Source organism: Copidosoma floridanum, unplaced genomic scaffold (genome assembly GCF_036245765.1).
Source record: "Copidosoma floridanum isolate Cflo_tuat_1 unplaced genomic scaffold, Cflo_Japanese_pri ptg000025l, whole genome shotgun sequence".
Classification (NCBI taxonomy): Eukaryota; Metazoa; Arthropoda; class Insecta; order Hymenoptera; family Encyrtidae; genus Copidosoma; species Copidosoma floridanum.
Genome location: NW_028321902.1, coordinates 2,124,628 through 2,152,190, shown reverse-complemented (window position 1 = coordinate 2,152,190; position 27,563 = coordinate 2,124,628). Strand labels below are relative to the sequence as shown.

At 37.4% G+C, this 27,563-nt stretch overlaps 2 protein-coding genes and 3 pseudogenes across 3 annotated transcripts in view; all 5 read right to left on the bottom strand.

The window, feature by feature from the left end:
• Positions 1-27,563, bottom strand: part of bru3 (CUGBP Elav-like family member bruno 3) — an 825,259-nt gene that overhangs the window by 187,479 nt on the left and 610,217 nt on the right. The window lies entirely within an intron of this gene.
• LOC106641509 (cytochrome P450 9e2 pseudogene) lies at positions 15,827-17,636 on the bottom strand (annotated as a pseudogene).
• LOC106641484 (cytochrome P450 9e2-like) lies at positions 19,841-21,742 on the bottom strand. Its single transcript, XM_089595454.1, has one exon. The coding sequence runs from the start codon at positions 21,367-21,369 to the stop codon at positions 19,873-19,875; it is 1,497 nt and encodes a 498-aa protein (XP_089451580.1). The 5' UTR covers positions 21,370-21,742; the 3' UTR covers positions 19,841-19,872.
• Positions 22,453-23,790, bottom strand: LOC106641483 (cytochrome P450 9e2 pseudogene; annotated as a pseudogene).
• On the bottom strand, positions 24,793-26,730 carry LOC106641501 (cytochrome P450 9e2 pseudogene; annotated as a pseudogene).

Below are 27,563 nucleotides of genomic sequence, written 5' to 3'. Positions count from 1 at the left end.
TGCTGCCTGTTATTCAGATTTCTCGAAAAGAGAGAGCGAGGGTTGAAAGGTTCAGGTGGGAATAAATAAAAATCAAACAATTAACCGTACATCTCGTTAAATCGCCTCGTCGAAATTCACCAAAACTCATCCTTTCAAAAACTCTCCTCGAGGCAAACACGCAGATTATCCTCCGATCCGACGTTTCCCTCTTTCTCGAATTATACACGCGGAAATCCCCAAAAATTAGTACTGGGAATCAAAGGGAAAATGTGCAAATGGAAAAAACGAGGGGAACAGCCGGCAGCTCAAAAGGAGCCTTGATTCAACGCAGAGATCAAACGCTCCTGTTTGCTCTGCTCCTTTTTTTTTGTTTTTTTTTGTTTTTTTTTTGACAATTATCTCGCTGGTGGTCTGTTTTTTATGATGGCAATTTTCTTTCGAGCGCCAAGTAACCGAGAAGAATAAATGTTGTGGCTTCCAGCTCGCCCCCCTTTTTTCCTCTTTGAACTCTGAACCTTGCGATTGTAGTTTGACTCTTCATTTTTTTTTTTTTTGCTCAAAGTGATTGAGGTTGTCTTTGCCGGGTTGTTGATTGCTTGTATTTCTGTTTGGTTTATTCAGAGTAAGGGGAATCGTGAAACAAGATAAAAAGTTGACGTAACAGTTGATAAGTGTAAAATATTATGTGTTTAGTTGGTTTTATTTTTAAATATTTATTACTTGATTTCCAAACAAAAAATCAGTATTTCAAGCTTTTGCCTCATACTATTTTGCATAATAAACAACATAATTACAATTATTACGTACGAAATAACTTTTTTATTCCACTATTAATGAAAAAAAAGACACAACATCAACTAATATTTACGACTCTTCTTTTTGTTACTATAATATTACAATTATTATTGTTATTATTATGATTATTATTATTATTCTTATTCTTATTATTATTATTTCAATAAATTACATACTTTTTCTGTATCAAAAAACGTATCAACAGAATTAGAGACTTAAATTGCATCTTAAAAACTGTTGTAATGATTAAAATTTATATAAATTCATGGACTGACATTAAATTTGGTTTAAAAAATGCATGTGGCGAAAAAATTCATTTATAAAAAAACCTCAGGGTCATGTTTCATTAAAACAGAGTATCAAAATCGCACATCCTTGAAACTGCAGAGACGATGCAATAAAATTGATGGTCCTTTCGTTCAGCTAAAAATTTCAACGACGCAACGACAGAACGACAATTTATCTTCCTAAAAAGAGAAAATACTACAGAATCACTGTACGTAACAAATGAAGAATTCAAAAGTATCAAAAATACGAGCTCAAAGGTAAATAAGTGGGTGACGAGTAGGAAAAGTAAAAGAGAAAACTGGTATGAAATGGCAAAGCGTAATAACGTCCTTATTACCAGTGAGGAATCGCTGACGTAAAAATTATTGCATTCCTCTCACTGCAGCAGTGGTGGGGTGTAGCAGAGCGCGTAGATATAATAACGACGTTTTGATGTAACTACCAAACGACGGCCTTGTTAATGATGATGTAACATGTGCGTTTTGGTAAGTCCCGCGAGACGCCGAGAAAAAAAAGAAAGTATCCAGCTCGCACGGCCAAAATAAGCTATAAATCTCGCAGGAAAGTCGCACGAGGAGAACGAGAGAACAACGTGTCGCGAGCACAATGGAGCAAATCGGCAAGGCAAATACAAGCTCTCGTCCCCAGCCCCGCGTTGCGCTCTCCTATATCTTTTCTCGTATGTATGCGCGTGTGGAGAACAAGGGACGGGGTAAAAGGCCTGGAAGAGACTATCAAATATTCGCACCAGCCCTTCCTTGAAAAGTTTGTTTACGGCGCGCTTTCTTCCACGAGGAGGGTAGGAACTTCCTCGGGAGAGCAGTCCTTCCCTTCCTTGTCTCCTTACTAGCGTTGGCTCGTTCTCTCTTGAGGTTTTTCGCTGCTGCGAGTCTCTTCCCTTCTGAGCACGTATCTCATTCTTCCGTTGCGGTCGCCCTGGCTTCTTTCATTGTACGCCCAGAAGTGAGTCTGGAATATTTTTGTGGCTCTATTTTTCAAAACTAATGCTCCTCTTTCCGATACTTGAATTTCAATGGGGATTTTTTTTTTTTTTTTTTTTTTTGACCCTGATTAGTAGAATCGAACGATAACTTTGATATCACATTACTCAAGTTACTGATTCTAAGGAATGTTTAGTCAAAAACTAAGGATGCTATGCATGTACGTAAAGTAAAATGTGTTATCCAATGAGTAGAAAATATTACTCATCAGTGTGCAAATACTCGTGATTGTTTCTCGCACTACTTTTCGTACTTGCAGGCACCTGAACTTGAACTTCACACCCTAAAGATAAAAAGAAAAATATTCAGTTTGTTTAAATTGTTGGATAACTATTACTTTTGTGCAATGTGATTTAGAAACATTTTATTGAATCTGAAAAAAAAATTTTTTTTTAACTATGTGTGAAGTTCAACTTCACGAATCTGCATTAAGTGCGCAGTGACCATTTATGAAGTAGTGTTTTTGCGTACTTATGTAAGGTCATTTTGCTGGAAAGCATTGGTTCATTGATAATCACTCCAACTTGAAATCTTCGTAAACAAAGTATACGAAATCTTTTTTTACCTTCACTTAGCTACATGTCGACAACATTTATACTCGTTTTTCGCACACACTATAAAAGCCAAGTACAAGCCAAGACTTTCAACACACGTACTTATGTAGTCCCACGTTCAGAAAAAATGAAATAAAAATGACAAAAACCACGCAAGCGAAGAACAGAGTTCGGTAAAAAAAAAGAAGCACTAGTTTCGTTCCATCTTCTCCGGCTGCATGCCTGCCCTTTTTCCCCAACTTTCCGAGGACTTCCGCAATTGCACAGCCATGTGACATCGGCGATGCGAGCGGGGTTCCGGTCGCCGAGGCTCGCGAACTTCTCCAGTGCTTTTTCCGCGCCAGCAGCAATCGCATAAAGTCCGAGCGCGTCTTTGGCTGGGCTCCAAATCATTTCCGTCCGCCGGAAGTCCGAGTGGAGTCGCCGGACCTTCCGCTCGAGAGGAATTAAGTGCGCGCTGTCACTGTTCCCTACCGTACCCCCCACCCCCTCTTTTATGACTCTTTGAGAGCGTGTATCAAATAGCTGCTTTCTGTTAATGAAGCAGTAGTGATATGGGGGTATATTTGGTGGTGCTGGAGTACACATGACTTTTTTTTAGAAATTCATTTAGATGCCAAAACAAGTTTTGACAAGTGAAACAAGTCAACAAAAGTTAAGGATATCAGTTTATCCGATCGAATTTACAATCAATTTGTCATGTTTTTCTTTATTTAAATTTTGATTATCATTACATTTGTACGTAATTATGTTATGAACATACAGAAGTGTACTTAACGAAGCAAAATTTTTTCAAGAATCTTTAGATAAAAGGTATCGAATGCATGCAAAAAGCAATTTGAAACAAACTCGATGTATCAAAATATTTTTCTTTACAAACTGTTCTTAACTATATTGATAATACAAATACGTATAGTAAAAGGTGATGAAAAACCAAATTTTCCAACAAAATGATGTGCACAGCCCTGATCCATTCAACACCAGTGTAACCTGACACTCAATAGATTGATACCACTCTGAAATCTTCGAATCATAGTTCCCAAAAGGCACAAAGACCACACACCAAAGGGAAAAAGAAAAAATAAGAAAAAAATCAATCCCGAAATTTAATATTCCCAACAATCTCGAAAAAGGCCGTAGCAGCCCTCCCGGCAACCTGCCGCATCGATCAATCTCTCCCTAAACCATACCCACGACCGCCGGCTCTTGCACACCATCCTCCTTCTCCTCTTACCGAGCTTACAGCACACTCCTCCACCCTCAACTGTATCCAGTACACCTTGCACGCCTCATCAATCTTGGCGGCTAAAGTTGCAGAGGCCACTTGCCCTTACATCCCCACACACACACACACCGTAGCAATTACAATATCGGCTAGCGCCTCCTTAATCCCGAGGAGAAGTTTCTCAGGCTTGTTGCTCTTGCGCCGAAGGCACTTAGAGAGCGCCTCTTTCACCTGTTGCCCTCGAGCCACTGCTGCTCCTCCTCCTCAACGCGCGATCAGTCAGACGTGAAAGATGCGCCGGATTTGTTTAATTTGCACCGGTGCTCTCTCCAAAGAGTAATGGGCTACGAGGGTTTTGTACCAGTGCTAAGGCCCAACACTTGTTTTATTAATCCCCCTCGCGAGCACGACCGATGAAACTTCTTTTCCATGCTGGGTAGTTTCGTGTGGCGTCTCTCAGGGGTTCTTTCCAAGTGAAGAACGTGTTGTTTCTGGACGTCATTCAGAGTGAAGCCCATACATGGTTAAAATGGTAAGACGCTTTGTCGACGTATTGCAACGAGAATGTGGTCTCAAGTAGTCATAGCCGAGTATGGTCAGACCTCACGTGAACCGAAGGGAGAAAAAGAAAAAAACCATGGTAAAAAAAAAAAAAAAAAAAAAAGGGAAGGCACGTCCTACATTCCCGTGGCCGTAAAATTTCTCATGCCCAGGATGAAGAGAAGCCTAATGTCATTCCGCGGCTCGTGGGTCCCCCCGGACGTAAATGCATTCCCGAGCCTCACGAGGCGGAAGATGACCGTTGAAATTTACGACGTCGTTAAAGTGACCCGAGCCACCCCCTTGCCGCGTAAGCTCTCTCGCGCCCTCCCTTGTTCTTCTTACCTTTATTACTTCCCGTCCTCTCGTCGTGCGTTAAAAGCCTCCGTTCCTGCGTGAAAATTTGTAGAACTAGTGCTCCGAGCGCTCGAAGGGTTGAGATAGTTCTGTTTCATCGGAAGACCATATATACGCACTTTAGTGATTTTGTATCGAAGATTCAAGAAATAAATGAAACTAGTACGAAGAAGCTTTTGGTCAAATTTGTAATGTTAACTAAACGCCTCGTGCTTTCTCATTTTTGTGATTTTTACACGGAGCAAATGTACAACGCAAATTTCCACTACAAAAGCAACGGCAAAGTCGTGACCAACATTATTCTTAACTATGAATTTTTTTTAGTTAAAAAGTAATTTTTTCATTAAAAGAAATGTTAAAGTTATTTACGAAGTGAGGTTATGAATAAGTTGGATATCTGTTTTACCGACGTTCGACGTATTGGGAAAAAATTACCGTAGCTGTACTGTATAGTTAACTGAGATGAATTCCTCTTCTAATGAAAAAATTACCTTCATAGCTTTGTTAAACACCAGGGTAAGGATTCGTTGGCCACAACTTAACCGCTGCTTTTGCGGTAAAAATTATGCCACTTTTTTTTTACGTACGTTTAAGAAAATCATTAGTTGAGTGAAGCCAAGATGCAATCATGCTTATTGGTTAGGAGGAATTCATTGCTGTATATTCTCTTTAAAGAGGTTTGAAAAGGTGTTTTTACATTTTGTATGTGAATGACAATGTTGAGGAAGTTTTATATTCAAGATTTATTTGTATTTGAAGATACTTATCTTTCAAAGATATTAAATGTACTTTTTTGCGTCAGAAATCGTTTTTGTTTAACTTTTTATTATTTTAAAAGTTTTTTCCAGACAAGTCGTTGTATTAGTCACAAGATTGTTAGTAAAACGAGCAAAAGTAATAAAAAAAATGCATTTGTACACCCCTCGTATCACCTTCCCAAGTGACCCACAGACACCAAATAATTATCCAACGAGGCCTTTCAATCAGCCAATCAGCGACGAGGCTTTGATCGTCCAAGTGCCGGAAAAACAAACCCTGTCCCACAAACCACGCGCAGGTGCAAACAACAACATTCGGACGACAAACAATTTTTTCCAGCCACCGTGTACTCCAATTATCTAGTTTGCCGAAATGACAGGGTCCCCCAAATACGCGTCGAACGTTAATCAATCACCTGGTGCGCGAAACGATTACGACCCGTGTCTTTCTTTTTTTTTCTTCTTCCCGCGTGTTTGTGTTTGCCGATCGCACTACTTAATTGGCACGCGCCAGCGAGTCCAATTGTCGCGATGGTCGTCATCATTAGTTCTCGATGATGGCAGGGGTGCAGAGAAAGAGAGATAAAACAGGGATGCGCTAACAGAGTTATTTTTTAATACCGCGAAGCGTGAGGCTCATCAATCAAGGCCAGGGGGGGGGCGTCGGAGCAAAAAGAGTCCCCGCATCAAATCTCGACGCAATAACGCCCTGGGTGCGCTGGAAAAGGAACAAAGATAGAGGGGGAGAGGGGGTAACATCCCGATGGGGGAAAGCCAATTTCCGCAATGAATTAAGTTCAAGTTGCGAGCGGGGGTGGGGTGCTGCTCGCGACGCGTTTCTTAATTAGACGCTCTCCGGCGTATAATATCGCGCTCCCGCAGGAACGGGGAGAGAGAGAGAGAGACGGACGGCCCCCGGGAGCGACGAGACTTTAATTGCGTTAGATTCTCGTTAATTCCATTCGTTCGTTCGTTCGTTGCTCTCTCTCGTTTCTGGGTGTACTGACTTGCTGTCCGACTACGTCGATGGATGCGCTCTTGCTTGTTGTGCATACAATCGAAATAATTGCGTTTTTGACGCGTTGCGGTGGACCCGAGTTGGATATTTTGCCTTCTCCCATGGACAGGATCATAGTATACGATAGGTTATCACTGGCTTGCTTCGACATTGGTTCACTATGTTTACGGGCCTTAAGGTTATTGCACGATTTCACAGAGACGTGAACATGGATTTTCCGAAACGAGAAACGATGGAACGCCCAATCTTTTTTCCTTTATATCAAAATAAGTAAAAGTTTTCAACAGATAATGGGGAATCACATAACATTGTTTCCTTCCATAAACAGGATGGTACACGATAGGTTATTACTGGTTTGTTTCGGCATTAGCTCACTATGTTTACGGGCCTTAAGGTTCTTACACGATTTTAGAGAAATGGGAACGTGGTTTTGGCCAAACACTCAGTCTTTTGTCTTTGTAGTACTTCAAATGATTAATTCTTTAAATAATAGTTTTTAACAGTTAATGGCAAAGTCGTTGAACTCAGATTACATGTATTATATCAAGCTCCACTCTAGGTGATGACAATGAATGTTCCACGTCTATTGCAGCTACACTCACGTGCAGGTGCACACACACACGAAGTTTGGAGAGTTTGGGGGAAAAGGGAAGGGATTGGGAGAGATTATTGGAAGATAACTGGATTCCAACGACAACGACGTCTAGAGTAGGGTGTCCTCGGATTCGAAGGCGTAATTGAGGCAACGTAATTAGCCCGTATTCATGCTCAAGTTCCACTGAATCGAGTATACGTATGTATACATGGGCGCGTTCCGTGAATTAATCAACCGGATCGCAGAGCTGGTGAAGCGTGACTTCATACGTATATCCAGATATATGTGTGTGGGAGTGGTAAGCGGATGGGTATGACCTACTGTTGGAAATTGGGTTTTACGAATAGATTTAAAGATATGAATAGTAAACTGTTCAGATGACAACCGTGTGTATTGACAAACGTTTTTAGATAAGTATTTATCAGCCTTGCAACGATTTGTCCGACGAATTCAAAATTTTATTCGTCAGCTCTCGCATACTCGATTCTACGAAATGTAAATTCAAAGTGTGTCACAGTTTTCGGACTGTCGAGCTTCCACATGGTATTATATGGAAAATGTTTCACAAAGTTTTTATTGAAATCCGTGACCCAAAGGTACAGAGCACACTCTCCAAGTTGGAATGCCATATCCAAGTTGCCATGACCTGGACAGGAGTTCGCGGTCTCGAGTGATTGCCTGTGAAATCGAGTAACTTCGAAGGTTTCTACTTTTTTATTTTTGGACTGAAATTTTGAACAACGCGATTATCGAACTTACGAAGCTCGAAGTTTTTTCTCGGAACGAACCGAAATACTTGGAAAATCCCGATTTCTCGTGGAAACAATGTACTTTGTCGTTCGATAAATTTTTGCCATCAAAAATCGAGATACTTCAAAAGCGAGACACAACTTTTTTTTCCACCCGAGCGAGGCAGTTCCAAGAAGCCGACTCAATAAAAGCACAAGGGCGGTTCAGCATCGACGTTTCTTCGGGAGTGAAGCAAGGACTAGTGTCTCAAAAATCCCTGTCGCTTCCATCCAAGCAATAAAACAATACAACCCTTGCTGTCACAGCTGTTACAGCTAATCTCGTCAACGCCGTAGAGGATGAAGTCGTGACAGTTGACATGCGGATTTCTTGTCGCTTTTACGAAAATCGGTCGCAACATCTTTCAAATCATAAATCCTCATCGTCGCTGGAGCTAGGCTTGAAAAATAATTTCATGCGGAGGCACCGAGAATTCGTAAATACTCCCGACTCACATTACATTTCACACCCGCACTCACACCTCGTTCTCCTCGTATTTCACGCTTTCTTCATGATGATTTTTTTTCATGCCTAATTTCCATCTCTTTTGTATTAGTCGTAATAATTAAAAAAAAAATGCTTCCCAACAAGTATAAATCCCGGCCAATTACACAGTGGTCTTTTCGCGCGTCCTACCTTCCGGGGGCGATGAGCTTTAACCTACGAGTCTAGCTTCCGGCCGGCTGTGATTAATGCAGACCAGGGGGGGGGGGTGAAGGGACGAGGAAGACGAGAGCCGGCCCCTGTACTTCTTCTTCGTCTTCCAGACGACAATTTAGTGCGGCACGAAACGGGATTATACGGAGACGGTCCCCTGTCTTGCGGCGAATGAGATTCCACGGAGGCGGACGTACACGTGGTGTCAGCGGTGGGTTTTGGAGGGGGGAGTAGGTCTGTGTCTTTAATAAAAATCTAATTAAATTAGCGTCGTTTGGAGGGATCGTTTAATTGGACAGGGTTAAAGTGCGTTTTTCTTTGTATTTTTGGTGAATACGTAACGTTACAGAAAATTATACGTGGAACAGGTTCCTATTTGCAGTAAAAATAAGAAAATAACATTTCTGAGCCTATTCAGTGAATCTCAAAAATTAATTTGGATTCATATAATATCCATCCTTATGAATGTTAACAAAATAACAATAAAATACGAGTTTATTTCTTGATAGACACATCAATAATAAAATACTAAGAGGAAATTAATGGGGCTGTTAAAAACTATTTTGGAAGCGTAAAAATCACATTTGAAACCAACAGTTGTGATTTTAAAATTTCAGCTCATCAAGTAAAATAAAAATCTTTAATTAAAAACAACGTCCAATGGTGGTACTGTCATATTTTGAATTTATTAAAAAACAAAACAACGTTTCGGCCGTTTGGACAACGTCCCGGCCCTCATCAGGTACAAAAATCTATGAGTAACAAAATTCTTTGCAATACAAATTTAAGTAAAATATAATAAACGCAAATCTTTTCTATTCAATCTCCTCAATTTTTGTATAAAATACAAAACTATAGCTAGTAACTCTAAAAATAACAGATTAAATAATGATTGGATACTAAAATAACACCCCGTTAGATGATTTTCCATCTTTAGTACACAAATACAGTAATTTTGATATTGTCAAACAGTGATAACAAAATTTTTTGTCGTACACAAAAGTACTGTGTATAAATATTGATCTTTAACGGGTTACAAGTTAAAAAAATAGAGTAATGGAGAACAAAAAATTAAAAAGTAAAATACAAATTGAGCCCACACGCGCCAAAGAAGACTAGCAGAGCGAGAAAAACACGTGCAAAAAGGAAAAAAATCGTCCCTCTCACGTACAACAAGGGATTTCCGTGCGTGCGTTCGACGCCAGCGTACGTGTTTATCCCGAGCGCGTAAGGGTTTGTACGTGCGAGCTTAATGCATTATTTAGAACAAACTGTTGGAGTGAGGAGGGACTTTGGGGGAGCAGCTTTTCCAAACTCTCCTTCGGCAAACGAAAAAAAACCTCCTCCACTCACGTACCTACTACGTTCATGTTTCTCTGTATGTACCCTTATTATTGGGTAACGAAAATCTTGTTTGATGAATAATTGTTTTTTTATTTCGTTTACGCAACGATTTAATGATATTTTCAAAAGAAACAAGACCCCCAAGAAACATCAGAAACAACAACTCGCGAAATTCAAAGGCGTTGGTACGGGTGGAGGGGGTGCGGTAAACGATGCAGCGCCCGCCTGCAGGCGACCGACAGTGCTTAATAAGGTCTCTCGCGCGGGCTTGCTCTGGCGTGTCTTATTTTCCGCGAATAATTACTTGCGAAAGTTACAAAACGCGAAAGTTTGCGCGCGCGGAGCTGTACAATTGCAAACTTATACAACAAGGAGCCCCCGGATCCTCCCCCCCTCCTCGGCCTCCTCTTCTTTCTCCGGTTTGCACTGCTCGGCAAGTTAATTCGTCGTCCCTCTCTCGTCTTCCGTTTTGCCCCGAGGCTTCGCGTCTATCGCTTTACAGCTGTTTTTCTTTGTCACGCGTTTGTTTTCGAGTTGTTCCGGTCTTCTTTGATTCAATTTTGCCGGTTTTCTCATTGTATCCTTATCAATCAATATTCTCGGTCTGCACTTGGTGAAGATTTCACGTCGGAGATGATTAATTTGACGAAACTCACGTTCATTAAGTTCAATTTGGTTAATTGGTCGTAATTCCACGTTATTTTATGATAAAATAAATCAAAGTATTTACACCTTCTATTACTATGATGTGACTTCTGGTACCCAGCAATAATAGAATGAAAGGTACCAGTCCCGTATTTATGAGTAATGCTATGAATATCACACAGAAAAAGTGATTTAAAAGATCTCCTTTTATAAATCAAATAAGTGAGATTTCAAAATATTCAAATTCCATACAAACTGTCAGATCTTGTAGGTTGTTATACTTGACATTTCCACAATTTTCATACGAATTCCAATGACTCAACGCGTTATTGAAAGAGTCGGATCGATAAACCAAAAATTGTACGCATCCACATAAGAGTCGTAGTGCTCAAACCTTGTGTCGCTATAGAGTTCCACAGCACGCATTAGTAAATCAGTCGATCCAAGCACCGTCGATTTTTCGAAGATCAGCAGCAACATTTCACGTAATTGCCACCTCGGAACCGCGTTAGGAAAATAATCTCTTTTCACCTCACTCCGACGCTCCCCGCAGTCTCGCTCATCCGACCGCACAAAGAACCAGAGAGAGAGAGCGCCTCCTTTTATCGAAATAGAGAGAATCCAGCTAACGAAAGGACATGAAGGGCACGGGGCCGGGAGGGGGATAAAGGAGCAAGAGTCACGTCTCGGAGCTCGAGCTAGTCACTCTAATTAAATTACTTAAGCGTACGTGTATCTAAGAGGCGCAGCCTCTAGAACCGAGCGTGTGCGTATAGACAGGAGAGATGCCGAACTGTATTTAATAAAGAGGAGAGCCCGGCATTCACCTGTGAATACATATATATGTATATATGCCCGTGCGTGGTTGTGCCTTTATGAAATAGAATCGTCTGACTATACATACACCAGTGCATTTACCAGAGAGAGTTACCAGCGAGGACGTCGGCAAGAGGAAGCAAAAATTCGCCCCAAGCGAGAGAGGAGGAAGCTCTTTGGATATTAAATGAGAGACGAGGCGCGCGTTTGTTTATTACGATGTCGACTGAGAGATTTGGTGGCGCACGTCCCTTTGTCCCCTAGGTATAGGGGAGGAGGAGTGCGTTTTTTGACATCTTGTACAGCGATAGGTTTTTTTTTTTTTTTTTTCCACCATCACTTGGGGTCTATTGATGGATGAGTTTCTTATTTTTACGGTTGCCGTTTGCGATCGCGTTTCGATTTTCTCTTTCCATCGCGAATTTATTCTAGTTAATACTAAATTAAAGTGGCATCTTACATCATTTCGCGAGATCGACATTTTTTTTTACTTTCAACGTGATGGGAAAGCACGACAATCATGCTGATGGTCAAACGCAAATGCTCCTGTGTTGCATTTGTTTTTCGACTTTTACGCTTTTTGTTTGATTAAAATATTCGCAGTGTAAGTTAAAAGGAAATTAAAATTAACGGTGCCTTTAAAACCAGTCACAATTAATTAAAACTCGTGTGAAAAATAAAAAAGATACAATCAAATCAAAGAAGACAAAAAAATGCGGTAGAGGCAAGCCATAACATAAAAAAAAAAAATGATAAGTACGTTTGGAGTAAAAACAAAATTTTGCAGTAACGTTATGAAAGAAAAAAAGAGACTTGATGGATTATTTAAATATAAAAAAAAAACATAGAGTTGAGATGATAAAATAAAAAAAAGCCGCTCAGCAGCAAACAATCGTACGGCCCCAAAATATAATACGAGATAAGCCTCGCAACGAAAAAGGAAGTCCGAAGTCGTGATTCGCTCGATGGTGCCTCTAAAACGCTCCTACCAACTCCTCGACCGGAATACTTATGAAGCTGAGTCTCGGGAATAAGTGGGCGCGCGTAAGCGGCTATTAGGCTTTGCGTCTATATGTTAATCTCAAAGTGTATCGCTGCTTTTAGCAAAATGAAAAAAAAAAATTTATATATATACATTCCCACATGTATCGCCAAACATATACCAATGGCCGATTATAAACAATCACCCTAAAAGGACTTGGAAAAAAAAAAAAAAAAAAAACAACAACCCGTTCCTCCCACGTCACGCGTCTCTACTATAATCCGCTCGAAAACTCCGTAGTGACACTCGTGACTCTCGCTCTCTAGGTATTACGCGTAATACGAGTGTGTAAAAATTCGCGTGCGCGGCCATGTACATCTCGCGTACGTGATGTTGCAGTCACCGGGAAAACGGAGACGGACGGAGAAAGCAGTGGATAGAGGGAAAATTGACGTCTGTCTTGGTGGTTGTTATGTTAACGTGTCGATACTCTGGCACGAACAACTGCAATATTATTATTTAATTGCGATGAAACTTCCAGCAGAGTTATTTTTCGGAAAAAATGTTAAAATTCGAGTTTTTCACATGTTTGACCTCATTTGGATGAAAACGTGCATTATGCATAGTTCAACAATAAAAAGAAAAAAAAACAACAACAACAACAAAGAGAGTTTCATACAGCTTTTAGTGATGTATGCTCTGTTGAACATGAAAATTTGTACCCGTATTTTCAAGGCATCAAGAAATCATACAATGTTAGGTACATACTTTTATTGACAAAGACACCGGCCCTTTTAGCTTATAATTTTTTATTTTTTGATGAACCCAAGCATCTTTTGATACTTCACATCCTTACAAATCTGAGAAAAGCTGAACTAGCAAAAAAGTATACTTTTATTATGGAATTCATGGACTCATTAACTATTATCAAAGTATACGAGAAGAGTTGGTTGGTTCATTGATGATACATATGTATGTATGGACATTGAAACAACTCAAGAACGCCACTTTGCATCGCGAAAAAACGTGCATTTATCTTGCGGAGGTGTGGTCTATGTCAGCAATAGTCTGGCCAGTGATGTCACTGATAATTGAGACGAAACGCAAACACATCGCGCTAGATATCTCTATTATGTTTGCATAATGAATGCACCTGAAACTATACATACTCTGGCGCTTTGTTTGCGTTGCATTAAGATAATAGTGCATTACGGCTGCGAGGCTGATGCGTCGATCGTTCGTGTACCATTTTTCGTTAAAAACCATTGAGAAAATAAATGTGCATTTTTTTGCAGTTCATTGTAATTGGTGGAGCATCATCGGTTTGTACAAAATAAAAAAATAAAAATGATGGGTGCATTAATCATGACAAAAAGGACCATCAAAGTCCTCTGGGAGCGAAACCGCGGGGAAATAGCCAATTTCCAAATAAAAACCTATCACCCGATGGATCGTCCGGTCGAAGATGAAGCTCGTCGCGTTATCGAATTTCCCGAGTTCGCAGACCACGAGCGCGACCAGCAGGTCATTAGCCTTGCGTCGGGGAGTAAATTGGCGCTCCGGTTAAAGTGCGCCATGGAAGGACGCCAATTACCCGGGCCTCGGAGATTCCCTTCCCGAATAATCGCATTATTTCTCTCGCCAGCCCAACATGTTGGTGCGTATAACTTTGGCGAGGGTTGTGCTTTGATTTTCGCTCATGGTGCGCGTGAGTGGGATTTTGCAAAGGGACCTGGTGGTTCGACGCGATTTTGCAACGGTTCCATGAGAAATGCGTTTTTCCAAGGTGTCTAAGAAATTTCATCACGTCAATTAATAACTACAATTGGTTGTAGTGTAACACCAAATTAAATGTTTCATTAAAATAGCCCAAAAAACTTTCATTCATCTATTTACTATTGACAGTAGGTAGAAACCCATAGTGAACTTCAGAATTTTATTTTCATCCATAGTTTATACTCATTATATGAAGTATCTTAAAAGTAATTTAAATTTCAGCGAAATCGCAAAATTTTTAAGTTTTTTATCTGTCATTTTAAAGATAATTTTAAAGAAGGGGTCTCGAAATTGCACGATTTTATCGTCTCACACACTGAGCTTTTGCACTTGGGATTAAAATGTTTCAAATGGTCACTTTAATTATCGAGTTGTAGTAGACCGATTCCCTCGATAAATTATAAATCCTCGATTGATCATCATCATCGTGGTTTTTACGGACCAGTACAGATGATCGATCGTGCCGACTTTCCTCTGAGCTCGACGAGTTTTGACGCTGTCACGATCAGTTAAAAGTTGTTAAGACTCGGCTGTGCGGGACACGCGCAAGGTCTCGCCGATCCAATAAAAAAATGTTCGATGACGAGTTCGCGGGCGAGCAAAAATTGAGTTTACAAAGTAACGGGGCTGGGTAAAATGCGCGGACACACGGACGACAACACTCCAGGGAGATAAGAAGGAGATAGATAAGGAGTCATAAGTGAGTTTTTGCGCTTTATGCTTTCGAGAGATGATGGAAGTGGGTTATTGTGTTGGAAAAATTTTTCACTCGGGCTGGGAACCCTTCCTGCAAAGTCCAACTAGGTAGTACACGAACAAAAGATTGAGAACTGCTTGGACAGGACAAAAGTTTTTTAATTTTTAGAAATTTCGCTCATAATCTTTCGAAATAATGGACAATTATGTCAATTTCACAATCCTCCAAACGCATTTCTTCAAATAAGTATCGACAACTTTCAATCGGACGATATGATAATGTTTCAAAATTTTACAATTTTATCTTAAAATCATAGCCATGTCACAACTCTTGGTATATAAAAGGTTAATGTCAATTTTACGACATCTAGTTTATGATGTATTTATGTGTGTATAGCACTGAATACGTAGTAAAAAAGAAGAAACAATAGGGCATGTCACGGATAAAGTCAGTAATTGTAGACATGCTAAACAACTCTCATGAAGGCAATCTGTATTTAATTATAAAAAGATGAAATAAACGTGAGCCAATAAAAATTATCGTTATATGTAGAACAATATAAAAAATACTATTCTTTCAAAATGGAAAAAAAAACCTTGATGTCAATTCCATGACAAGTATTACAGCAAGAACGTTCATCATTTCTTAAAAATTCTGTAATATCGATTTAAGTGTACACTGTACTACAGCTTAAATAAATTAGTGTTGGATAGATTAACTAATTAGAAAGTCAAGTAAATTAGTTATTAAAACAATTTATTATAATCACCTTAAGAACACAAAGTTACATACTATATCTTCTAATTACAATAAGCGTTATATGAGTTGAATCGTTACACAAATCGCATGTTTTATAAAAACAAAACCATTCTTCCATCTACTGAAATAGTTGTGACGGTAAACAATTTTGTTTGATTATATCAACCAAGCACCTTAAGTTAACAAATTTTTTTTCGTACTTGAAAGAATTAATTAGTCTCAATATTAAATTCATCAAGTCATACCTTTTATCACTGATAAAAATCTAGAATCTCACTTTTTTTCCTTATTTTGGAAAACCTTATCTACTTGATGAACTGATGCATTCCGTAAAAAAGTCTCTCATAAAAAACAATGATTAAATTTATATCTTATTACAATTTAATACATACTTATATGTTTGTTGTACATTGAGTGACTGATAATTAATAAATTATAGAGTGAGAGGCAAAAGCCATAAAACATTTTAACAGCGTAGCTACTCCAATAGTTTAAAAGGATTTAAAGGGTTGTTTAAGATTTCATCTTCAACCAAAATCCACCCTTTGGATACACCGCAAATTGACTGGAATCGTGTTCAAATGGTATACAAGTTTTTTTACATGGTTCAAGGCTACACTTGGACAGTAACTGAGTAAACAAAGTCTTAATCTCATGTATGGCGAAACGCCTACCTATGCACATTCTTGGGCCTAAACCAAAGCCCAAATTGAACACATCACCACTAATCTTCTTGTTCAAAAATCTATCAGGATCGAATTTATCTGGATTTTCATAATAAACTGGGTCTCTATGGATAGCTGCAACAGCTGCAAAAACTTCTGTTCCTGATTTAATTGTGATTGGTTTTCCTCCAGGTAACGCTGGTGGAAACTCAAAGTCCTTGGAGCACATCCTCGACACGTAAGCGATAGGATGCATTCTCATAGTTTCGTAGAAAACAGCATCCAAATAGTTCATATTACCAATAGCTTCGTATGTGGGCTTACCATCACATTCCTTCATGACTTTATCTATTTCTGACTGAAGTTTTTGCTGAGCATCGGGATTGACAGCTAGTTCGTGTGCCATCAAGCACATGAAATCAGATGTGGTGTCGAAGCCACCGAGGATGAAAACAAAGACTTGAGCTGTGATTTCTATCAAATCTTCACTAGAAACCCCCCCAACTGTACTTTTAGCATCAATAAGAAGCTGCAACATGTCAGGTCGAGTGATACCCTTCTCTTGTCTTGTCTTTATCGTTGTTTCGATAATATTAATAAAGAAATCAGTTTCTTCTTTAGGGATGATCCTAGTACCTAACTTGGCTGCCAGTTTTGGGAACATGGCAGGTAACAAGAATCTGAGCAGAATTTTTCTATTAGAAAAAGAGCACTCTCTTCCCGTGACGTAAAACTTATCGTTTGGATTGTCCAAACTGTTAACCTCAATACCAAAAGCACAGGTAGCTATTATATCTGTTGTAAATCGACCAAAAACATCTTTAATGTCAATAGCATCAACATTGGCAAACAGTTTGATAAACGTTTCCGCAAAACTTTCAGCACATTGAGATATCAACCCGTGCATCGTCCGGATTTTACTTGACGTAAACGCTGGACTCAATAAACTACGCACATCTCTCCATTTATCGCCATTTAAAAAAGCCAAGTTCTTACCAGTTAGTGGATCGGTTGCCTCTTCGACAAAAGTTCTACGATGAGCGAAATGGTCAAAGTTTTTAATGAACACGGATTTTATCAAGTCAAGATCACGTACGACAATTGCATGGCTGACAAAAAAGTAGGAAACAACGTATTTTGCTTTTTTATTCGCAGCATACAAATCCTTTATTATGATATTGGCATGACATCGCTTTATTAAATTAACACCAAAAATACCGATGGACGGTAATTTAGGATATGCAGGCACTCCGTGTTTAATGAAGTACCATCTCATTTTAACATTTTTCCACACAACGTAGATTACACTTAAAAAAATTAACCAAATCCAGAAAGCCATAATAACCAGAATTTCTAAACTGTAATAACTTTTTTTATTCAAAGTGAACTTGATTATGTATTAATTGTGCAGTGTTTCAAACGTTACCAAAGGATCGCTATGCATCGAGAGACTAAAGTTGTACGAATACTGCGTGAAGTACTCATGTGCAGAGCAATGATGTGTAATCTTATTGCCTGTTGACTTGAACTTATCGGGTGCCTTTATATTTAATCCACTGAAGACATGTATGAGCGATTCGATTTAACAATTGGAAATTTTCCAAAGTTCAAAGCAATATTTTTGGCTTTAAGAAGTATAAATAAAAATTTAAAAAATATCTCGAAGTCAGATGTGACTAACATAACTTCTTTCTAATTTATAGAAGAAGCATAACACTAATTAAAAACACAATTTCGAGATCAACCCATATTTTTTAATTTCTGCAACTCTAGTAAAGAGAAAATAATACTTTTTTTATATACTTTGTTGTTTTGAAGCTGAAAAAAGCTGAAAATTCACTAAATATACGAAACCTACACTTTACATCTCTTTTATAATTCTTAGCTCAAGAGTTGTGTGGTTCAAAGGTTTTCGAGATCATGTTCTGCTTAAATAAGTACAAATATTATTATTAAGTCATTTCGGTACGCAAAGAAAACTTAAACATGTTTAGAATCTGTTGAAAACTAAAAAACTATGCTACCACTAGAAGCCTGCAGAAGATCAAAGTCTTGGAGTCAAAAATGTATCGAAAGAAATTTTTTTTATTTCAAAATACTTCCAACCATACATTTGTCATACAATTGTTAGTAGATGTATAAATATATATGCTCGAGTAACAGGGACTTTATAAAAGTTTTCCTTCTATCGGTCACTAGATAATTCTATTTTAATAACTCTAGTTCACAGTATTTACAAGAAAAATGTTTCACGTCATGTTTTCATCCATTCGTAATTTTATTTATTTCATTTAATCACTTAAAAGCAGTATTTTAAATTTTAAAATGAGCAAAAAAGAAAAAGAAGATCGAGGCCCAGTAAGCTTAAAAGCTGTTGTAACGATTTATATTTAAATTTTTTATCATGATGCAATTTATGCTCCAAAATGAAATCCAAAATCATTAAGCAATTATTATCTTACGAAATTGTTCATTTTAGAAATACATGCATTTGTTGGAATTCGTAAAAAAATTTATACGACATCGGTACGACTGAATAAAGCTTTATTTAAAACTATTATTATCTGCTAATTAAGCCACTTAATCCGGCTACTTCAAGTTTTTCAATGATCAAACACAGGATGATGATCTACTAGTTGACAATGATTTACGTGAATAAATGCAAGTCTGGGGTCTGATTGTTTGAATTACCATCAAATAATATAATCAGTTATAACTCATGGTCAACAGAGCTTTATTCTCGTCAGATTGTTTTTGACAAAAGTTTTTTGTTATTTAAGATAAATGAAGATAATAATCATACATCAAATAATATTATTTTCTTTTTGCTTATTTTGTTGTGATATCTCAATCTACTTTTTAAAGAATTGACTACTAAAAAACAGCTAAAAAAGAGGAGAGAGGGAGAGAGATTCGGAGACAGATTGATGAATTACTTTATTATAGTGACATAAGGCTTAACTTCATAGGGTCACACAAGTTGAGAAATTTTATAATAGTAAATTAAATTGTTAATACATAGCTATAAGTAAATTATTTACATAATAATTATTATTTGCATGATAAAATACCAGTAGAGATGTACACACTAGAGCGAGAGAGAAAGAGAGGAAGAGAGAGAGAGAGAGAGACGAAAAGAGGCAAAAAGTTTGAGTACGAGAGTTACCTTTATGAAATCAGAGCATCCGACCTTGTAGCAGCAAGTGACTAACGTATGTTATCAAGGCACATGGGAAGTATGACAAAAACTCCTAACTGACACATATAATATAGAAAGTTTCAGAGATTTTATTTTTCTTATAACACATAATTATTCCGTAAAAACAGAAAAATTATCATAATATTATATTTATGTTCACAGAAAAAATAACATAATGAATATTTTACTACTAATAACTATCACACGATGATTAAATTCATAAAAGACTTACTAAATACAGTAATCTCTAACATGATAAAAATTTTTTTTCGTTGCTTTCATCAATGTTAGATACACACAGTTGTATTTTTTTCTCTGGAAGATAAATTTCAACATGTTACAAAAAAATTATGAATTGCTTTCTATCGATAAAAAACGACAAACACATCAAATCCTTAATAATGTCATTACAATGACATATTACAGAAAATTACCTTCGGCGACTTATTTTTAACCAAAAACCATTTTTCGCATTCGGAACAAAACTATATCTACTGTACTCAAAAGGTACTGGTGATTTTTTGCACAGTTCCAGATTACACTTTGTTAAAAGATGCAAAAACAAAACTTTTATTTCCAAAATCGCAAAACGGTATGCTATACACGCTCTCGGACCCATTCCAAAACCCAAATTTTTGACATCAGTAACTGTGATTTTTTTGTTCAAAAATCTGTTGGGATTAAATGTCTCGGGATCCTCGTAGTAATTTGGATCTACTTGTATGGCACAACTTGGTATGATAATGCAATCGCCTTTTTTTACAACAAAAGATTTACAGCCCGGCAAAGCCGGTGGAAACTCAAAATCTTTCACCACAATTCGTCGAATGAGACTTACTGGATATAACCTCAAAATTTCGTTAAAGATAGCGTCCATGTACGGCATTTCATTACTTACAGCTTCGTACGTTGGTTTCCCATTGCATTTCTCCATTACCGCATCAACTTCATCTTGTAAGCGTTTTTGGATGTCTGGATGGGCTGCAAGCTCGTTGGCTATTAGACACATGTGAGAAGCACTGTTCTCTAAGCCACCAAGGAAAAAAAGAAAAACCTGAGCCGTTATATCTATCAAACTCTTGTGAGATTTTGTGTCTTGTGTCTCCATCATCATTTGTAACATATCTGGCCTAGTGATACCTTTTTCTTCTCTTGTTCTAATAGTCGTTTTAACAATATTAAAAAAATAATTTGTATCTGACTTTGACATAAGTCTTAGGCCAAGTTTTTGTGAGAGACTTGGAAAGTTTTTAATAAGGACAAGATTAGCTAGTGGAATGTTCTTAAAATCAGTGCATCTCCTACCCGTGACGTAAAACTCGTTTTCTCTATCTTTCAAACTGTCAACTTCAACACCGAAAGCACATGTAGCTATAACGTCATTGGCATATCTCGCGAAAGCATCTTTGGTATCGATTTCCTCTTTATCCTTGTAAAGATCTACAAACTGACGTGAAAAATTATCGGCACACTTGTTAATATGGAAAATCATTCTTCGAATTTTACTTGATGTAAATGCGGGAGTCAACAATGCACGCACTTCACGCCACTTGTCACCATTTATAAAGGCCAAACTTTGTCCAAGTAATGGGTCGACATTGTTGTCGAAGTACTTTTTTCGATCACAAAAATTGTCGAAATTTTTTACAAGAATAGCTTTTACCAAGTCTAAATCACGTACAATGATAACTTTGGTAGTAATCATGTGACACCCGATATACTTGGCTTCTTTGTTCATATTGTATACATCCTTTAACAAGTAACTGATATGTCTTTTTTTAAACACATCGGATGCTGATATCCCAATAAACGGCCATTCAAATGGTTGCGGTATGCCTCTTTCTTTGAAGTAATATCTTTTTCTGTTGGCTTTGTAAAAAACAAGCATAATTATCACTACTACAGATGCCCATACAAAGTAGTCCATATTTATTTTTTGCCAATTAAGTAACTAACTCTTAATGCCGTTATAATTCATATATATGATGTTATGTGAAACGTGGTGTAGAAAACACAACGCGTAAGCTACTGAGTCGTAATCTCGTAAATGCTTGCTTTTTTATTCTGTGTGATTGTTAGATAACCAAAATTAGAGGATGGTTAGTATCTCAGTACTGGTAATAATACCACTGATGCATAGAGTCCAAACATACATGTGTTAAAAAGTAAAATACTAAACAAAAAATTTTTTTTTAAAGAACTCTTCTCAAATTTATAACAACAGTTAATTATCATATACCAGATTACTGGCAGAAATATTCAACATATTAGTTCAGATATATAAAAGATGTGAAGTGAAGTCAGAGCTGTGGCTTATAATATAACTCCATGTACAAATTATAAATATCCATGTCATTTTCTGAATGTTGACAAGTTTCACATGCAGCCGAATGATATTACGATCGGTCAAATTCTCGGGTACGTGCCAGTGTAAAATGTAAGTATCGGAGAGCGACGCAGTTGTATAATCTCTCCCGCTCGTCTCAGTGGGTGTGCTTACACATACGCTGATACTTTGTTAAGTATGTGACGCACTGATTAAATCCAACTGTACAGTCACCCACAAAAACTTGACATTGGCTGTGAAATAAAAATGTTCTGAAATACGAAATGTCAGCAATGTGATTATATAGTTCTGGATAACATTTTTTTCAACAAGTCTTCAAATTAAAAATTTTGGGCTGTGCCATTATCCTTTGTTAATTAAAACATATAGTGAAACATAATGCAATAAAATGCGATGTAATGCAATAATAACGCAATGCTCGATATCTGATGACATTAACAATTAACACTGAGTTCTGAGTAATAGAAGAACTATCGTAAAGGTATGCTTTACTAAACTCATAATGTGCTAAAAGTATAACTAATGATTTACATGAGTCAATGATACAATATAAAACATCTTTCATTAAAATACTAGAATAACTTTATAAAGAAAATAATTCAACTGCAAAATATGATAAATCGTATCGAGTATCTAAATAAATTAAAGACAACTAATAAAAAGTCACTGCCTACGACTCATTTTTAACCAAAATCCATTTTTTGCATTTGGCACAAAACTATATTTATCGTATTCAAAAGGTACTGGTGACTTTTTGCACAGTTCCAAATTACACTTTGTTAAAAGATGCAAAAACAAAATCTTCGTTTCAAGTATGGCAAAACGATTCCCTATACAATTTCTCGGACCAATTCCAAATCCCAAATTTTTGATATCAAAGGTTGTTATTTTTTTATTCAAAAATCTATCTGGATTGAATGTCTCGGGATCCTCGTAGTAATTTGGATCCTTCAATATAGCACAACTTGGTATGATAATTTCAATTCCTTTCTTTGCAACGTAAGGTTTACAGCCTGGCAAGGCCGGTGGAAACTCAAAATCCTCAGACACTAGACGTCGGATGGGACTTACTGGATACAACCTCATTGTCTCACTAAAAACGGCATCCATGTACGGCATATCGTTATTTACGACTTCATACGTTGGTTTCCCATTGCATTTCTCCATTACCGCATCAACTTCATCTTGTAAGCGTTTTTGAATGTCTGGATGGGCTGCAAGCTCATTAGCTATTAGACACATGTGAGAAGCAGTGCTTTCTAATCCACCGATAAAAAATATAAATGCCTGTGCTGTGATGTCGAGCAAACTCTCATACGATTTTGTATCTCGTGCCTCCATCATTATCTGTAACATATCTGGCCTAGTAATACCTTTTTCTTCTCTTGTTCTAATAGTTGATGTGATAACTTTAATAAAATAATCTGTGTCCGACTTTGATATAAGTCTCATGCCAAGTTTTTTTGAGAGACTTGGAAAGTTTTTAATAAGGACAAGATTAGCTAGTGGAATGTTCTTGAAATCAGTGCATCTCCTACCCGTGACGTAAAACTCGTTTTCTCTATCTTTCAAACTGTCAACTTCAACACCAAAAGCACATGTAGCTATAACGTCATTGGCATATCTCGAGAAAGCATCTTTGGTATCGATTTCCTCTTTATCCTTGTAAAGATCTAAAAACTGACGTGAAAAATTATCGGCACACATGTCAATGGGACCAAACATTCCTCGCATTTTACTTGATGTAAAAGCGGGGCTCAATAATGCACGCACCTCGCGCCACTTTGGTCCGTTAATAAAAGCTAAACTTTGGCCAAACAATGGATCGGCATTTCTGTCGAAAGCTTTTTTGCGATAAGCAAAGGAATCAAAATTTCTCACGAGAACACTTTTTATCAAGTCCAAATCACGCACAACAATAACTTCTTTTAACAATATGTGGCAACCGACATATTTAGCATCTTTATTCATGTTGTACAAATCTTTTAGTAAATAACTCATATGTCTTTTTTTTAAAATATCGACCACAGAAATACCAGTAAACAGCCATTCGAACGGTTGTGGTATACCTCTTTTTTTGAAATGATATCTTCTTTTGTTTACATTATACAATACAAATGTCACTGTCACTATTAAAAACGTCCATATAAAGTAAAACATACTCATTTTATTTTGTAAATTAACTTATTTCAATGACACTACACTATAGTACTGAAGCTGCGTCGTGACGTGCGAATCGTTGAGCTGCAAATACAAGCATTTTAATCCCGTGTGACCGATATATTGGCTGCAGTGAAATGTTATAAATAAAGTAGTATTACTGATAATAATATTGTGATGTGATTTATTAGTATACCACGTCAGAAAAAAATTTAATTTCAAAACTGTATGGTTGGTGGCGTTGATTACCTATACTCGCAGATTAAAATTGTTTTCGTAATGTTGCCACTCTAATTTTGCAATCTTTATATAACATATTTCTGAATAACACAGTCTAAATAACAAATTTATTTTTTTTGTTAAGTTGATAACGCGCATGGCGGTCGATCGTTCGGTATAAGCAGCAATGAATTTTTGGATCTTTTGCAAAAGATGAGCGAGAGGTGTGCAAGGTTAAAGCCTATATCTACAAAAGCATCGAGTTGAAACTTGTGCGACACATCAGCTCATTTAAGGTCTAGCTTTACATGGAAGTACTTTAATGAATCTATAAATAATTTGTTAGTCTACAAGAGTTTGGGGGAATAAATTCAATGAAAATATTTTACATAATGTAAAAACGAAATAAATGTGTAATTACTGTGGAACATACTAAAGAAATACTACAGACACGTCCACCGCAATAATATATCGGAGCATTCACTTGATTTTCTAGATAAATTAAGCAGAAATAGTTGAGATAGTATTTTCTAATATTTAGAGCTAACACAACGATAAAATTTTTTTAGTGTATGGTCAGGTAGCTTGTTTATTGACAAATATATTATTTGGCTAAAAGGTAACATAATATCACAATGGCTGCCACCAATTACGTAATTCATTAAAGAAGAGGAAGGGTTTTTTCACGTGATTAAATAACAAAGCGATTAAGCTTCTGTATTCAATGAAATTTATTCTCTAAGTGATGCTTTGCTAAAAAATATTACAACACAAGTTTTATATACATTACTATCACGTTACAAAAACATGAGTATGATAAGAATTACACATCATTTAATTTAACTATCATGAGTGAAACGACATACTTACATTACACTCGCATTATTTTTACAATTTTGTTACTATAAGTACCAAGTAATACAAGGTTCTTACATGATATTACTAATATGACATATCACAGGAAAACTACTTTCTGGGACTTATTTTTAACCAAAATCCATTTTTTGCATTTGGTACAAAACTAAATTGATCATATTCAAAAGGTACTGGTGATTTTTTGCACAGTTCCAGATTACACTTTGTCAAAAAGTGCAAAAATAAAATCTTCGTTTCAAGAATAGCAAAACGATTTCCTATACACACTCTTGGACCCATCCCGAAGCCCAAATTCGTGACATCAAAGGTTGTTATTTTTTTATTCAAAAATCTATCTGGATTGAATGTCTCGGGATCCTCGTAATAGTCCGGATCTAGGTGAATAGCGGAAGATGGTATGAAAACTTCCAGCCCTTCTTTTGCCACAAACGGTTTGGAGTCTGGTAAAGCTGGCGGCAGCTCGAAGTCCTTGGACACTACTCGACCGAGAAAACTTACTGGATACAACCTCATTGTCTCACTAAAAACGGCATCCATGTAAGGCATATCGTTATTTACGACTTCATACGTTGGTTTCCCATTGCATTTCTCCATTACCGCATCAACTTCATCTTGTAAGCGTTTTTGAATGTCTGGATGGGCTGCAAGCTCATTAGCTATTAGACACATGTGAGAAGCCGTGCTTTCAAAGCCACCGAGAAAAAATATAAAAGCCTGTGCAGTGATGTCGAGCAAATTTTCATACGATTTTGTATCTCGTGCCTCCATCATCATTTGTAACATATCTGGCCTCGTAATCCCCTTTTCTTCTCTCGTTCTGATAGTAGATTTGATAATTTTAACAAAGTAATCAGTGTCAGATTTTGATATTAATCTCATACCAAGTATTTGTGATAATCTTTGGAAGGCAGACATGAAAAGCAATTTCACTAGTGGCATTTTCTGAAAATCAGTGCATCTCTTACCCGTGACGTAAAATTCGTTTTCTCTATCTTTCAAACTGTCAACTTCAATACCAAAAGCACATGTAGCTATAACGTCATTGGCATATCTCGTAAAAGCATCTTTGGTATCGATTTCCTTTTTATCCTTGTAAAGATCCAAAAACTGACGTGAAAAATTATCGGCACACTTGTTCATGGGACCAAACATTCCTCGCATTTTACTTGATGTAAAAGCCGGGCTTAATAATGTTCGCACGTCACGCCACTTGTCACCATTGATAAAGGCCAAATTTTTGCCAAACAACGGATCCACATTCTCGTCGACAAAACTCTTGCGGTAGGCAAAGTGATCGAAATTTTTCACAAGAACACTTTTTATCAAGTCCAAATCACGCACAACAATAACTCTGCTGGTCAACATGTGACACCCAACGTACTTGGCTTCTTTGTTTATGTTGTACACATCCTTGAGTATGTGACTGATGTGTCTTCCTTTAAATACATTAGATCCCGATATCCCAACAAAAGGCCATTCAAACGGCTGTGGTATGCCTCTTTCCTTAAAATAATACCTTCTTCTGTTGGCTTTGTAAAATATAAATGTGATTATTACCACAACCACTGTCCATATTAGGTAATCCATGTTTGCTCTATCCAACCAGGAAAATTACTTCAAATGACTCAACGCAGACGCAACGAAGAACATGACAATCAATTCCCGACGCTTCGTGCGAGCAGCCGAGCGTGTGATTCGCGAATGCTAGTGATTTTACCTTGAATGCACGTTATATTAGCCAAGTCAAGGAGTGGTGGAGCATGTGGCGTTGCAGCTGACGAGAACAAGTTTTTATGTAGCTTCCGCTGAGAGGATTTACTAAAATTAAAATAGCTGCAGATCGGCACATGTTTTTAGACTGCAACTTTTTCTAAAAAATCTATTACCTACGCTATTTTAATAAGATTGGATCGTCAATCAAACTGTTGTTGTAAACCATAAAATAAGTAGTACGGTATGGTTAAAACGCAATAATAATTACAGAGTAGTTCCTCACAGCTGTTTATAAATTCCCATGTACTAGAAGCAAACTCGATATTGTCGAAATCATAGGAAAGGTAATTCCAGTTTGAATAGAAGCTGTATTCCTTCTTCGACGTAATCCTGTTTAGTGACTAACTGCAAGAATAAATGTTGAAATATGATAATTTACTTTTTACTAGGCGCTTAATTTTTGTGTCGTCGCATCTGTTGCATCGTTCATTTATCAAGGCCTACGTTTAGTCAACTCGTACACGCGCCTCCTGTGAAGAGTAAAATGTTAAAAGGAGGCAAAACGATCAGACTTGCCATTTCCATTCGAGAAATGCCATGGTAACATTGAAAGCAAAAGCAATACTGGCAAAAAATTCGCAAAAGCGACGAGTGAGAGTAATGAACGGTCGTTGCGAAAGAGTGTTCGGCGAAAGTAAAAAAAGGAAGCCCAGAGAGAGAGAGAGAGAGAGAGAGAGGCGATGCTGAAGAGAAAAAGAGACTAGACTCGCTTTGATTACCGACGAGGTCAACCCTCTATCTCTCTC